This window comes from Triplophysa rosa, linkage group LG19, assembly GCF_024868665.1.
Source record: "Triplophysa rosa linkage group LG19, Trosa_1v2, whole genome shotgun sequence".
Classification (NCBI taxonomy): domain Eukaryota; kingdom Metazoa; phylum Chordata; class Actinopteri; order Cypriniformes; family Nemacheilidae; genus Triplophysa; species Triplophysa rosa.
The window spans coordinates 4,792,295-4,808,009 of record NC_079908.1 but is presented as its reverse complement, the minus strand read 5'-3'; the positions used below and the strand labels follow the sequence as shown (position 1 = coordinate 4,808,009).

The 15,715-nt window shown below is 37.0% G+C and overlaps 1 protein-coding gene across 3 annotated transcripts; it reads left to right on the top strand.

The window, feature by feature from the left end:
* Nucleotides 1–1,621: 1,621 nt before the first annotated feature.
* On the top strand, nt 1,622–7,092 carry plac8l1 (PLAC8 like 1). Of its 3 annotated transcripts, none has more exons than XM_057360716.1 (5): nt 1,622–1,832; nt 2,150–2,198; nt 2,313–2,496; nt 4,568–4,704; nt 6,073–7,092. In XM_057360716.1, exons 3-5 carry the CDS (start codon nt 2,319–2,321, stop codon nt 6,202–6,204), a joined length of 447 nt encoding a protein of 148 aa, XP_057216699.1. In that variant the 5' UTR covers nt 1,622–1,832; nt 2,150–2,198; nt 2,313–2,318; the 3' UTR covers nt 6,205–7,092. The 3 variants fall into 3 exon arrangements, with proteins under 3 accessions (XP_057216699.1, XP_057216698.1, XP_057216697.1); XM_057360715.1 differs by having other exon boundaries at nt 2,032–2,198; XM_057360714.1 differs by lacking the exon at nt 1,622–1,832 and having other exon boundaries at nt 1,897–2,198.
* Nucleotides 7,093–15,715: the final 8,623 nt, after the last annotated feature.

Genomic DNA, 15,715 nt, shown 5'->3' with positions numbered 1-15,715 from the left:
TTTTTTACATTGTTGCCATACATTTGGCACATATTTTCTGCATTATTCTGTTTAAATCAGTACAGTTGAAATGTATATAAAAATACTTGACAGATGTTTACTTAATCTCAATGACAAAAAAACAAAAGCAGCATATGGGTTATATATATTTGTCATTCGACTCTCTAAAATCGCATTTTAAAAAGGTACCAAGGTGTTTTGTAAAAAAAGAACCGTTAAGGACAAATCTATGACATTTTGAATTAATATAAATGTCTGAAAAAAGATATTCACACAGGTAAATGTTTGTTTTTACAACCACTATGAAAGTCTCCATCACTATTAAATTTGATGTATTATATTTGTTTTAGGCAATATTTAATTGCTTTTTAAAATGTGCAGAATCCTTCACCCATTCTACTGTGACATCCACCTTTAAAACTAATGCTTTGACAAAGCCATGGAAAAAAATGGAGAGACCATTCCAAATTTTCATTTCAGCAACATTTCTTTATATGTGGTAATTCCAATTCAGAGTCTGTTGAATTTCAACAAAATCAAATCTGACAAAGTCATCCAACAGCAATGTGAAAGACTGACAGCATGACTAGACGCATGAAAAGTGTGATCAAAATCCAGGTATCAGTAAAAAAAATACATATATGAACTTTTCCTAAATACACGTACAGATATTACTGTTGCTTAAAGGGGTCATATGGTGCAAATACGTGTTTTTCTGTGTCTTTGGTGTGTTATAAGTTGCCCATGCATGTATTAGACATATAAAATTGCAAAAAAGAAAGTGTCGGAAACAAAAGATGCATTCTATCTAAAAGCGAATGCTCACCCTGACCTGCCTGAAACGCCTCGTGTAACCACACCCCCACAAATCTACGTCAGTTTGTGGTATGATTTGACTAAGACCGCCCAAATGTATATGCAAGTAAGGTGGCCGTACCTGTCAGTACAATTGAAGAGGAACCTGATGTTCCAAATATGGTAAGAGGCGTCACATTTACCTCACACGCTTGCAGTATTCGACCAATCACTATGCACTGGTTAACTGGCCAATCATAGTACACCTTGCTTTTCAGAGCGATGAGTTTTGTAAAAAATCTGCACGTTTCAGAGAGGCGGAGCAAAGAGGAGATACAAACATGCACGGTATGTGGAAAATACAGCGTTTTTGAACCTTAAATCGTGTATACACATTGCATTACATCTAAAACAAACCATAATAAATACAGAGCATCTTTTCTGTTCTTTTAACCTGTTTCTCCAGTTTTCACTTACTGCAAATAAATGCAAATAGAAACAATATTTTTATTAGAAATTTGGGAGAAACATTGCTAGTAGTTCACGGATTGAAACAAAAATGATCATTTTACCGAAACTCACCTATAAATAGTCAATTCAGAAAAGCTGAAAACACAATTGAAGTGGTCTCTTCATTTTTTCCACGGCTGTATTTGTATGAGGGACATTTAAATCTTTGTTTGTGATGACATGCTTTTCAATTGAGATAATGTATGAACCACACAAGCACAAACAGCACAGTTTTCTTTGAATGGGCCTGCTGGAAAACCTCTGTCTTATATATGAAGACACGGATGGATGCAGTTGGAGGCGAGACCATCCACACATGCTGAGAGAGACATTAACATGCACTTGACTGCCAAACATAACCGACCCCATCTACAAATCTCCATGCAATGTTCATCGTGACCCAGTTTAATGTGTGCGGCAGAAGGAAGTGATGCGAAACATTAACCTCAAGAGAACGTGCTATTCTGCATAGTCTTTATTTGTGCTCTTGGGGTGAGTTTGTGTAGCGTCACGCGTCTGAATCGCAGGTAAGCTCATGTTGCATGTGTGAGGTTTGGCTTGATCTTTGTGTGTTGGTCTGTGGCCCAAATAATGCATGATTATGTGTTTCAGATTGGGATTTGTGTGATGCACTAGCTATTGTTTGTGTTATTTTTTATTAGTGTGACTTGAGAGGTTTAAACGCGGTCTGTGTCTCCTGTGTTGTGGGTTTGTGTGTGTATTAAGACGGCTGGGGCCTTATCAGCTCAAAGCAGCTTTCTGTCGGGGCTTTTCGGCCAACTGGCTATCAGAAAGAACACGCCACTGTCACTATGGGAAACTCAACCTTACTTTTTTTCTGCAGTCTCTTGTCGTTGCTTGGGGTTGTATGCCAATTTGACATTCACTGCTATGTAAGTGTTCACCCTCATTATAATGCGTTTCTTTGTTGGATGTCCTTTTGTCACAAAGCTGTCGAAACTTTTAGGTCAGGTCAGAACAGCCATTTGTTACTGTGTCGTTCTCAGCACCAAATGGACTCATCGGGTGGAAGAGACGAGAAACCAATTGTAAAAGGATATGAAAAGACAGAGCTTCCTGTTCTCACTCAACCTGGTCTTGGTGTGGCCACAACGACGGTGACCACTATCACTCAGACAGGAGGAGACTGGACTACGGGACTCTTTGACGTGTGTGGTGACACCAGCACATGTAAGAGAAATTCCTTTAGGTTGAGATAAAGGGACAGTTCACCCAAAAATGAAAATTCTGTCATGATTTACTCACTCTCATGTTGTTCAATATGTTCAATTGTTCAAATGTTCTTTATAAATTTCTTTGTTGTGATGAACACAGAGATAGATAGTTGGAAGAATGCTTATGACCAAACAGTACTTGGACAGCATTGACTAATAACTAATAATTTTTGGTTCCGTTGAACACAAAAGAAGACATTTTGAAGAATGTAGAACAGCAAACCGTTCTGGGGCACTTTTGACAACCATTGTATTTTTTCCTACTATGGTAGTCAATGGTGGCCAAGAACTGTTTGGTTACAAGCATTCATCCAAATATCTTAGTATTCAACCAAACAAAGAAATTTATACAGGTTTGAGAGTGAGTAATTCATGACATTTTTGGGTGAACTATCCCTTTTAACACAGTGGATATCTTTCTATTCCTGCTGCATATAGAAAAAAACACAGATATTTAAAGGGATAGTACACACAAAAATGAAAATTCTGTCATCATTTACTCATTGTCACATCATTTGCAAACCTGTATGACTTTCTTTCTCCTGCAGTACACAGAAGAAGATATTTTGAAGAATGTTGCTAACCAAACCCCATTGACTTCCATTGTATGGACACAAAACCATTTCTCAAAATATCTTCTTTTGTGTTCCACAGCACAAAATTCATTGTTGCTACAAACTTGTGTCATGTCTGGTTAGGGCACAATTTAACCATGAGGAATTCATTTCTTAGGACCCATATCACTTTGACTTAAAATGAGCTCTCCAATTTACAGTTTGCTGTATTTTAAAGATCAGGTAGCACACACAGTTTCTGCCAATCTCATATTAATCTTTAGTACCTATAGAGTAGTATTGCACACTTTGTATCTTTGAAGAGTATTAAGTTTGATCAAATTTATAAAAGACATATACAGCTCTACGATTATTTCTGAAAAACGACAAGCTCCTGGAGGCGTGCAGTGGGCGGACCTACAACAAGAGCACACAATACATCATCGCATCGATTCACTATAAGTTTGTGTTGTTTACATTATGCACGTACGCGCCGATTGCCAACAAAACACAGATGTATGACTTAGTTTGACTTACCGCGTGTGGTTCATGTCCGGCATCTTTTAGCGCTGCGACCGCACCATCGATCAGTTTCAAACGATCTCCAAATTCAGCGTTATATCCAGCATTTATATAACACCCATCACCGAAATGCAGTGAACAAACAAACACAGCTGAACTTCCGTCAGCCGAGTGAAGCGGCATTGATGGGCGTGCTCTTTCTCAAGCTGGCTGGTTGACGCGTGGGCGTTTTGCGGGAGAATTGTCCAAAAAGGACTAAGAACACTTGTTACGAAACGGGAATCTATGTCCGAAAAAAACTTTCCAAAACCTTTAGGAACCCTTGCGGAGTGAATCGAGCACAGAAATAATACATCATACATTCAACTCGTTTTTTGACAAGTTGACCATGCTAAGCCTGAGAAGCGAGCACGTTTAACAGTGTAAAGAAGTCTGAAAGCATGACATAGCATGTTACCTCCGCTTTAATAAACTCATGTGGCCTTATGGGATAGCACACTGGTCATTCAATGCATTCAGAACTTTAAAATCTTGGCAGAAACTGTACACTAGTTTCTTTTAGGGTATTCTCTTGCAAACTATATTTACCGAGTTTTCAGACATGCCACTTATTTTGCATACTGATTTTTGCATACACTACATTATTGAAGTAGGCATATCCTCACATCTTCTAGGACTTGTCCATGCACGACTAGGTTTGTTTGTTCTCTGTCTCCATTTTAAGACTGCTCCTTAATTATAATAAATTGTTAATGGTTTTTCATTAAAGCAAAACTAGACTGTCTGAGGAGATTACATGTTCCATTTCTACCCAGAGCTATATTCATCAGACAGATTAGTTTTCTATTGAATCTTCTTTTGCAATCAATCAATAGAAGCAGTGTTAAGATAATTGTAGCTCATTCTGTAAGTTTCTTTATAAATGTTTTTGAGCACGTGTCCTCTGTGCAGTTCTGATGGGTGCGTTTTTGCCCTGCTGTCTGGACCTGAGTCTCGCTCATCAGTATGGAGAATGCTTGTGTTTGCCCCTGCTGCCCGGCTCCACGTTTGCCATGAGAGTGGGCATCAGAGAACGCTTTAAAATCAGGGTAAGGATCCAATGGTACATTACAGCAGTTTTGCATGATGAACACAGCAGGGTCAAACGACTGTGCTTTTTCTGTAATATACTGTCCTTCTGATACCTTGTATCTCCATATTTTGCGATTTTTAGGTTTTGCAAACATACTGTATAACCAATAAAATGCAAAATTCCGGAAGGACCGCGACAATATGTGTGTCCCATTAGAAATGCATACTGAATGTGGTCACATGTAACACTACATGCTTTTTACTGCATGTAACAAAAAGTATTTTTACATCCAATGTCCCCGTTTATCACCATTACTGATACAAAAAACAACATGCAATTTTATGTAAATTGTGATTTAACTGAACTGAAAACATCACACTGCAACTATAAATTGGACGGCACACATGGATTTAAAAAAAATAATCTGTTTATTGTATTTTCAAAGAAGACGCAAGATCACATTGGCCCTAAATTGCCCATTTTTATATATTTTTTAAGGGAGTGTCAATATTTTCTGTGAATACATCATTCTTAGTTTAGTTTGTACTTTATCGGTATCATTTTAAAATTCTATTAATCATTTATTTAAATCAAATATTGTTGCTGGTTTAAAGCACAAGCAAATATAGTAAGAAAATACTTGTACTGTATACCGGTATTGGCTAAAAGGGCCTGCACTGATCCCTTACCTTAAAGGCTAATTCACACTAAAATTACAACATCAACAGCGCAAAGCCGCAAACAAATTGTTTTTTCTAAATCCAACAGCCAATGAACGTCAGTATTATTGCCATTTTTCAGATTAGTGTGATTTAGCAACAGGGTTTGTTTTAAAGATAAATATCTCGCATGCTTCCAGTTACAGCCGTGGCACTGAGGTGGATTTTCTTAAGCTTTGCATTATCCTTTCACATTAAATTGATTAAAATAATAACACAATTTAGCATAGTCTTAGCATAAAAAGCAGTTTCCAGAAAAGGAAAAATATTTTTTGAAACCAGCAGTTGCTTTAAACTCAGAAGGTGACTGTAGGAATTTCAGCTCTGTGTATTAGGATGACTTGAGGGAAAAATAAAAAGACAGGTCCAGTGTATTTCCTCCCAAAATAGTGACTCACCTTGTCATATTTTCTTCCAAAGAAACGCCCAGTTTATGAAATTCAGATGAGCATTCCTTAATAAAAAACTGGATTCTTTGACTGAAATTGGGTGGTTAAATCAGTCTTTCCAGCCGTTAGAAATCTACAAACCCTTATTTGCCCGGCAATATCAAGTTAAAAATACATTAGAGTGTTTCTACAGTACCTTTGTGTGTGTGTGTGTGTGTGTGTGTGTGCGTGCGTGCGTGCATGTTTGTGTGTGTGTGTGTGTGTGTGTGTCTCTAGGGCAGTGTGTGTGAGGACTGGACTGCTGTATGTTGCTGCTACCCTCTGGCCCTCTGTCAAATGATCAGAGAGATGAAGAAGAGGCTGAAGACACAAATCTACACTGTTTCCACCATGCTGGACAGCTCCTGAGACACTCCTGGTGTGTGTGTGTGTGTGTGTGTGTGAGAGTGTGTGTGTTCATGTTTGTATATCCCGGTGGGGACCTAAACCTGAATGCACACCAACACATGGGGACTCGTGTCACCGTGGGGACCAAAATTGAGGTCCCCATGGGCAAAAAAGCTAATAAATTGTACAGAACAATATTTTTTTTAAATCTAAAAATGCAAAAAGTGTTCTATCTTTAGGTTTAGGGGTAGGGGATAGAATATACAGTTTGTACAGTATAAAAAACATTACGCCTATGGACTGTCCCCACGGGGATAGTAAACCAGACATGTGCATGTGTGCGTGCGTGTGTGTGATATCCATCCTCATCAATGTTTTTGGCGATGGTAAAAGACCGAGGAGCTGTCAGCATGTTTATCACCCTGGGTCCTGAAGTTCACGCAGGGTTAGTCAGATCAGTACTCTCTCTTTGAAGATTGATGTCGCTGACATTTTAGATTGATGGAGAAACAGATGGGTGGAGAGATGGAGGATTGAAGGTTATGATGTGTTCTGGGAACGTGTGTAGCTTGACTTCTGATCTCATGATACACGTACACATGCAGTTTCAGCTTTTTATTATTTGTGTTCTTTTTTTAAACTTTTCTATCAAATGAAATTCTAAATAAATAAAAATGAATTTCTTTTTACATGTTTTTTATTTTTGTGACACATCGGTCAGTCACACAGTCCGGTAAACTCAAGGCACTGGTTGAATCATTGACGTTGGAGGCTTCAACTAACAGTTCAATGTTTTGAAAGCCCTGAAGACAAGACCATATCAATCTAGATTATGCTGGATTGCACATGTAAATGCTAATTGTCATAATGGAAACTGAAAATGTATTTTAATATAAAAAACACAGTCAAATCACCTTACAACTATAAAGATTATATATCATATATATATATATATATATATATATATACAGTATATATATATATATATACGTATATATACATACATCATATAATACTTTCCCATGTGAATGTTTTTCACGTTCGCATTGCAAATGTGAAAACATGTTGATTTTCTGTTATTTTGTATTTCTGTTATTTTTCTGTTAAATTACAAAAAATAAATAAACAAATAATATTGCTTATTTATTTATTTATTGAAGTAGTCTGTGTCACTAAATATTGTTATTAACATTATTAAAATTATAATCGCTCGCTCTCTCCCTCTCTCTCTCTCTCTCTCTCTCTCTCTCTGCACTGGGAAAGAGGGGATTTACCCTAGACTTTGTATTTCTACTGACCCAGTGATATTTTCTATTCTCTACCCCAACCCTCATAGAAACATTTTTGTATTTTCATAAAAGCATCATTTGTGACCCTGGACAGTCTTAAGTAGCACAGGAACATTTTTAGCAATAGCCCAAAATACATGTGGGTCAAAATGATAGATTCTTCTTTTATGCCAAAAATCATTAGGATATTAAGTAAAGATCATGTTCCATGATGATATTTAATACATTTTCTACTGTAAATATACAAAAATCACTAACAAAAATGGCGGAAAACATGACTACAAACTTCACTTGCGGCTGCTCGCTCTCTGGGAATTACCCAGTCACGTTTGGTATCTACACTCTAAAAAATATTGTGTAGACTTAACAAAAAAAATTTACGCAACAGTTTGCATCAATATTTTTGAGTTGTGACAACTTCAAACAAAATTAAGTTCATCCAACAAACTACATTGGGTCAGACAGATTACTTTTTTCTCTTAGATGAAATGTATTTTTAAGTAACAGCAACTTAAAAATTGTTGCTCATTATTGAAATTATTAAGTTGTTCCAACTATTTTTTTATACTGATTTAATCAAAGACAATGGTTGAAAATACACTTTTTTATTTTATATCTCAATTTACAAAATTCTCAGTTACAATTAAAAGCAAGAGCTGATTGTGCTTATAGCATCTCCAATGAGATGCCTTTTGAGTAAAACAGCATTTGTGGTCATTTTCTTTGAGCCTAACCATATCCTAAGTAAATGCTCTATCCTTCAAGACAAAGGTAACCTCTTAAAACATAACCAAAACCCTTTTAAATGCCAAGAGAACAAAATATTAAACATTATTAAGTCTCATGCTGTTCTCATCTTGATAAAAATCCATGAAATAACTGTGTATTTCTACATTAACTCTCATTATCCATGTACCATGCAAAGCATGATGGGAAATGGAGATCCTCAGCAACGCTATACTTTGATACAACAAGCATCAGTCATGTAACCTCATCTGTAATAGATTAAGTTAAATGATTGAACATGAACACATTTATTTTACGCTTTTCAAACACTTGACACATAGAGTTTGAACTTGTTTACGTATGTAAATCTTGAAAATCCGGAACTCAATTGGTGTTGAAAAATTAAGTTATCTAGCCAATTACTTTGAGTTACTGCAACTTAAATATTGTCGTAAACAAATTACGATTACACACAATATTAAGCTTAAGTAATTTTTAACATTATTAAGTCAGCACAACTCATCAAAATAGAGTTTCACACTTAAAAGTTTTAATTATACCAAAAATATAGATTTTTGACAATTCATTAAATTAAGTTGTGCCAACAGATGCCATGAATTATTTTTTAGAGTGTATGTAAAGCTTAGAATTTCTGCTTTCGGGTTTATCTACTCTCCACAACATCATTACATGGGTAAGCCAATAGAGAGCGTTAAAACAAACCTGTTTCTTCTTAGCAACGGCCTGCTACAGTGTCTCTAACAACTTCAAAGGCGATTTTCTCAAAATTGTGTTTTTTTGCACTCTCAGATCCAGAGTTTTAAGCAATATCTCCGCCAAATATTGTCCTATCTTAACAAACCATGCATCAATGGAAAGCGTATTTATTCAGCTTTCAGATGATGTAAAAATCTCAATTTCGAAATGTGGTCCCTTTAGATTGCTTTTGCCGTCCAGGGTTACGTGTAGTAGGCTATATTTATTTATCAATTTCATACACTTGGTACAAAAATGCTTTTAGAATCTGAAAACTCTGTTTCTCTCATCTAAGTGTAATCTTTGTGCATTTGTATGTCTGCAGAGGGCACTGTTGTCACACACACTTTTCTCCTCCTGTCAAGTATAAAAGAACAGGTATATTGCGGCTCTCGGGGGTTTTGTCGGACCCCTGGGAGACACGAGACCACTGGAGCCTTAAGCTCCGCATGACACAAACCAGAAAAGAAAAATGAGGACGGGTCGACTGAAGAAAGATCAAGAAAGTTTAGAGCAATTATCTTGCTCTCACATTTACCTAACTCACACAACTGAGTATCAATGTGCCTTTGTGTGGCTTAAATTAACCATGATTTATTTCTTATTTATCAAGATCACGTGATCATTAGATCAATTTAGTTAAGGAGACACATCAAGCTAATTGCTAAAAGTAATTTTTACAATCATGCTGGTTTATGCGAAAGTAAAGTATTTACTTAAAGAGTGAAATAACTTAAATGCACATCATCACAATTACAACTTCCTGGCATAAGCAAAAACTTCCCAGGAGATCTTGAAGGCAGCAGGAGAATCCATGAGCATCCATGGCGCTTCTTGGGCCATCTGTGCCGTAATGAGGAGTTATCTTGCCGTGACGTGTCTTAATGTTGTGTTTGTCGCTCCTAAGCAGCCTGATGTCCCCCTGGTAACAGATCAGTCTACGGCAACAACACAGACACCTGGGGCACGGAGGGCCGGTCAGATGCTTGAGTTTGTAAAGCTCTGATCTCTTTCCACAGATGAGCTGACAGCATTAAAGAGAGAAAATCGTGTTACTAGTCTTCATTCATCCAAAACAAGCTTTTTTATCCTGTTCAACAAACAGTAGATGTGTAGTCACACAGCAGAGAGAGGCGTTAAAGGGCTGAGAGCTGTTAGTTTCCACTGAGAAATTGTCCAAGCTGGTTGGAGAGCTTTCTGTGAGTTTGACACGGAGGTGTTTTTCTAGTCTGTGGGCTCAGTTAGAAAGCGGTTTGATGACAGTTCCGACTGTTATTGTGGAAGGCGAGTAGAGATGTGAGATTTCAAATTCAAGGTTAAAGTCAGATAAAAAAAGTAATCTTATCTCTGCGCTTTAAGCACTTGAGTTCACCCAAAGCTTCTGAAACCGATGAACAAATGCTGTATCAAAGAAAAGAACCAAACATGCAAAATCATGCTATCAGTCAGATTCATCTTTCATTTTTTGTTTATTCGGTATTTTCTCTTTTTGACCGATGAATCAGAGTACAGGTGTAGGGAGTTGAAGACAGAGTTTGCAACCATCGTGAAATGGTACAAACTGGTCAAAATAACAAAAAAAAGATGCAATGTTTTGCTGAAGTTCATAATCATTTTAAAACAACACAATAATAATGTTTTACCTGTATTTTAGGATCAGTTCAAAAATGAATATAGAATAAACTTGCCATTCTCTCAGTCTTTCTGCTGTTGGGTGACTTTATGCCATTCCTGAGGTTTGTTTCTATTAAAAATCAACACACGCTGGACTGGAATTGCACTCTTAAAAATAACGGTGCTTAAAAGGTTCTTCACAGCGATGCCATGGAAGAACCATTTTTGGTTTCACAAAAACCATTCAAAGGTTCTTTAAGGAACCATCTCTTTCTTACTTTTTATAATCTGAAGAACCTTTTTTCACCACAAAGAACCTTTGTTTCTTCAGATGTTCTTCTGTGGCATCAAAGAACCTTTTGAAGAACAATTTTTTTAAGAGTGTAACACAATACATGTAGGTTGTTTGCACATGATGTCATATCAATGCACAAAGTGCAGATGGAGGGCAGGAGGTGATTTTCTATATAAGAAATCACAAACTCAAAATGCCTGTTTAGTGTCCTTTATGGTTGTTCAAATTGATCAAACAAGGACAGGCGTTTCTATTGTGTGTAGCAAATGCTGTTGTTCATGAAGGGGGAAATCACGCAAATGCTCATGATGAGTGCATTTTAATTTGTTAATTGTTTGTTTGTTTTGTTCTTTTAGAGCCAAAATTTAGCCATTTTGGCCAGAACACAAGGAATCTTCGTAGTGCTTTTCACAGATTTCCAAACATAGAGGCGTTTCTCAGGGACTAAGATAACCATTCCCTATTTTTGCACGTTTGATTTTGACTGAATTATCGTTCAGTTTTCGGATTTTTTTTGTGTCTTTGTTTAAATGCCTCATTGCATTACCTGTTTGTTGGATGTGTCAAAGCTTCAGAATCATTGGCACATTCTGAAGAATTGCATCCGGTTCTGAGACGATAATTGCCATACAGAAAATGTTTGGGACCATGTTGGCTTTCGTGGATGGTGGGTATTTCCTCAACATCAGCTGTGTGCCCACCAGTCCCAACAATCTACATAGGATATGTGTCGAACAGAGATGGTGGTTAATAAAGTGGACAAGAACTTTGCGGACAAGACTTAAGACGGGTTTTTACTACTGCATCGGACCTACGCCATAGCCTCTATGTCGTAGGCAATGCGCCAGTTTTTGTTTATACTTGTGCGTTGTTGTCCACGTTGACAGGCAATGGCCACTAGGCGTCAGTGTCCACAGGCGTGTTGCTTGTGTAACCAAGACAAGAGTCGAAGAAGAAGTGGTTCCTACGCTGTCTGAAGCATTTAGCAGTGATAGCGGCAAGTAAACAGTCACTTTTTCAGCTTGAGTTGTTACATACAGAAGAACACGCAATATTTTTATATAATTCGTTTGGAAATGCTTATGAGTAAACCCGACGTTATCACAGATTTTTTGGAGAGGTGCGCGTCAGTCTACGGTGTAGGTCCCACACAGAAGTAAAAATCCACCTTTAGAACGGCACACAAGTATGAAGAACAAATTCAACATCTTGGGCAGGATGAACGTTCTCAGTCAAGATCAAAAATTCATCCTTGGGTTGTTTATGGAGTCTGTGTTGGTGATCAACAATGACCTTTGACCTTGACCAAATCTTGTCCTTACGTGTGCGTTCAAGAGGTTCATCCGTTGATCTTCTGTGGTCGAGGTGTGGACTGCAGGGCGTGGTGGTTTTGCATGGTAGTTTGTTTTTGGCTTACAGCATGTGCGAAGCAGCTAACTTTCAAAGCAATGTAAAGGCATGGCTGGGTTCCAGAACAGTTGGACCACATTTCAGTGTGAATTAGCTGTTGAAGAGCTCTTTTACAGTCGGCCTGTTTGCTTAGCCTCCAGACTGATTTCTTCAAGTTTTGGTCTCAGTTTGTACCAGCCCAAACAGCAAGACTATGATGGAGGGCTTTCTTGGGTTGGCTCCCATCGGAAGTACTAGTGTTGGTGAGTGTCTTCCTTCCTAGAAGATCTGATTAAGGGATGAGATTTAAAATATTTTTTCTTTAACATATTGCCTGGCTCATTTTGATATGGACTGATTGGCATGGAAAGATTCTTGCATGCTGCACAATGTGATAATACCCTGTAAAACATTGACAGCTGATGCTTACAGTAAATTGTTGTAAATAAATGTCTTCTGAACTAGAGCAGCTATACTGCTCTGCTATTCCAGGATAATGATGCCAGGCTGATGGGTACTTGTGAGGTGAATTATGGGTAGTATACTTCTGCATCACGGTGCCCAAGTGACCTTACTTTGGACGCTATACATCAAGCTCACTGAAAATAGAGCAGTGAAAGAAAAAACCCTTGTGGTTAGTGATGGAACAAGACAAACAATGATAGAATATAATAGACCATGAGGAAACACATACACACACATTCACAGGGCAACAGACCAGAATCTATACACATGAAATTCAGGTTCAGCATCATGCTTTGGCGGTTACTACAGAAGCATATATCATTATGTAACATCTCAAAGCTTATGTGAAGTCTGTAATGAAATGTTACTAATATATTTATCATTATAGTTATCTTTATTTTGTCCATTGGTGTGGACACTAATATATTTATTGTTATAGTTATCTTCATTACTTGCGCTGATGTGGACACTAATTATTGTCTTATCTTATCTCGTAATGTAACGCTAAACAGGAGTTGTCTTTATCATGACTGTCTGTTGGTGTGGATGCTAGTGTTGTAGTCGAGACCACCAAAACTGAGACCAAGACAATACCGAGACCAGAGGCTGTCAAGACCAAGACAAGACCAAGACTTTGAGGGGCCGAGACCGAGTCGAGACTAAGACCAGCACTCCCAAAATTCATTCAAAAGATCCTCAAAACACTAAAAAGTAATAATAAAAGAATAATATAAGTAACTTGGGTGATTTATTGTGCAGAAATGTATGTGTAGGATGTTTTATGTTCCATGTTTTATCACCCACCTGCTGTAACATCTTACAATTTTCGTGATGGTAAAAATTCCAACAACTAAACAATAAAAAAATGATAAATTGAAAAGAAAAGATATATTTAAGTCTGTGACCTTCAACAAAACAAAACATTCAGTGATCTAATTAATAGCAAAATAGTTGTGCGATGCTCAGAAATGCACAAAAGTTCAGATTTGTTCTAGATTTGTTGGGACTAGCCAAAATAGTGTTTAATTGTGTCTACAATTTAATTCACTTATTAATTCAAGGTTTATTGAATAATTATACAAAATCAATTTCACATCAGATGTTATAAAATAAAAAAACAAGTTCTCATACAAGTACCTTTTTTGCATTCACATCTCGGATATTGTGGGCCTTTGTGTGTATTCATTTTGTTGACAGATTTCTTTAAGACAATCCCCCATTCTTCTCTTTCCAGCAGTAAGAGTAACAAAAGTAACAGAAGAATCAAATAAGGAACACGTGGTGAGTGCTTTTAAAGCCAGAAGTATTACATCCAATCACAAGAATGATGTTAACACCTAAATCAGACAATGCACCAGCAATTTAGTGTAATTCCCATAGCTGTTGTCTTGACCGGTCTTGAAATAAAATGACGAGACCACTAAATCTGAGACCAAGACAAGATCGAGACCAAAGACAGTAAAGACCGAGACAAGATCAAGACCATCAAAACATGGTCTTGAGACCGGTCTCGAGTACTACAACACTAGTGGATGCTAATATTTTTCTTATCACAGTTATCATTACCGTCCTTGCGTTGAACAGAAACATTTTTTTAAGAATAAAATTTCTATGAAGACAAAAAAATATTTTTGACATTCCGAATTAATTTAGAAAAAAATATTTCTTTGTTTTTGTAAAGTACCGTATATCTAGATATCACAAAGCAATGAAGAAGCAAATTCATCACATCAGCCACCTTCAGAACCAGCTGACAAGAATATCCTTACAGGTCCATTTGATGCCATCCTTTCTTCTGAAAAGATGCCTGTTTTGAGGTTTCCTCAACAAAACACACACCCAGTGTCTCAATCCACACACCGTGGGTGACCAAGTAAATATTTCAGTGGATTTCAGTTGCTTGCTTTCATGATATGCTTCAAACCTTAAGAGGGCACACCTCTCTGAAGTGAAAAGTCCTTGTGGCGACAGATTGAAGTTTACTCTGTAGATTTTCAAAAATGGAAGTTACTGAATATAATAAAAACATAAATCCCATCAGTTTAAAGAGACAGTAATAGAACACATTGTCCCTTTAGTAAATGTGCCCTGATGGGGTCTACTAAATGCTTGTCTGCACTTTAAAATCTTATATAACAAGTTACATTGGATACATCGGGTCTAAATATAAGGTGATGCTTAAGCAATGCTTATAAAAAACATATTCTGACATGACATGTCACTCAGTCAACTGAACAGAGAACAACAGATGGCTCTGAAACATGAGTGGCCATCAGTCAAGTGTTCACATCTGGTGTGGCTGTTTGAGGGGAGAAGGACTGAAAAACGAAATAAGTTAGTAAAGAAGACAGAAAGAAAGCGCGAGATGGAAACTGACAGTGAAGTGAATAAAAATAATGAAGCAAAAACGAAAACAGTCAGTAAGAGAAAGAGAGACAGGTGCTGAATGAAACCTTGAGAGAGGGAGAGGTCAAAATAAAACTTCAGAATAAATTGTTGCAGCAAAAGACAGCTCGATTTTTACATTTTTTCAAAGTACGGTTGTGCTTAAGTTCCCCCACAGTACACAGATTCTGTTGAACACCTTTTGGACTCAAATCAGACAAAAAAAATTTTTTTTAATGTCAGATGTTCCCATTTTGGATGTTTAAATTGTAGCGCAGGGTTTTTACATTCATGATACTCTATAATTTCTAACTTGTTAAATTTACATTGCAGACGTTCTAGTTATCAGATCATAACTGCAACTAAATCTTCCTTTGTTACCTCTGTAGTATTTTCCAGTGTCTGTCATTCGTTTTTCACTTAGAAATATGATGCTTTTTTTCATTAAGTCAATAGTTCCACCATTGGTTTTAATATCTACACAATTACAAAACTATTGGTGATATTGAAATATGATTTGTTCTGCCACTTTGGTTTTGTTCACAGCACGTTAATCTGATTTGTTTTTCAGATTGAGTCTTTCGCACATTCGTTTCTTAAGTAATTGAATCTG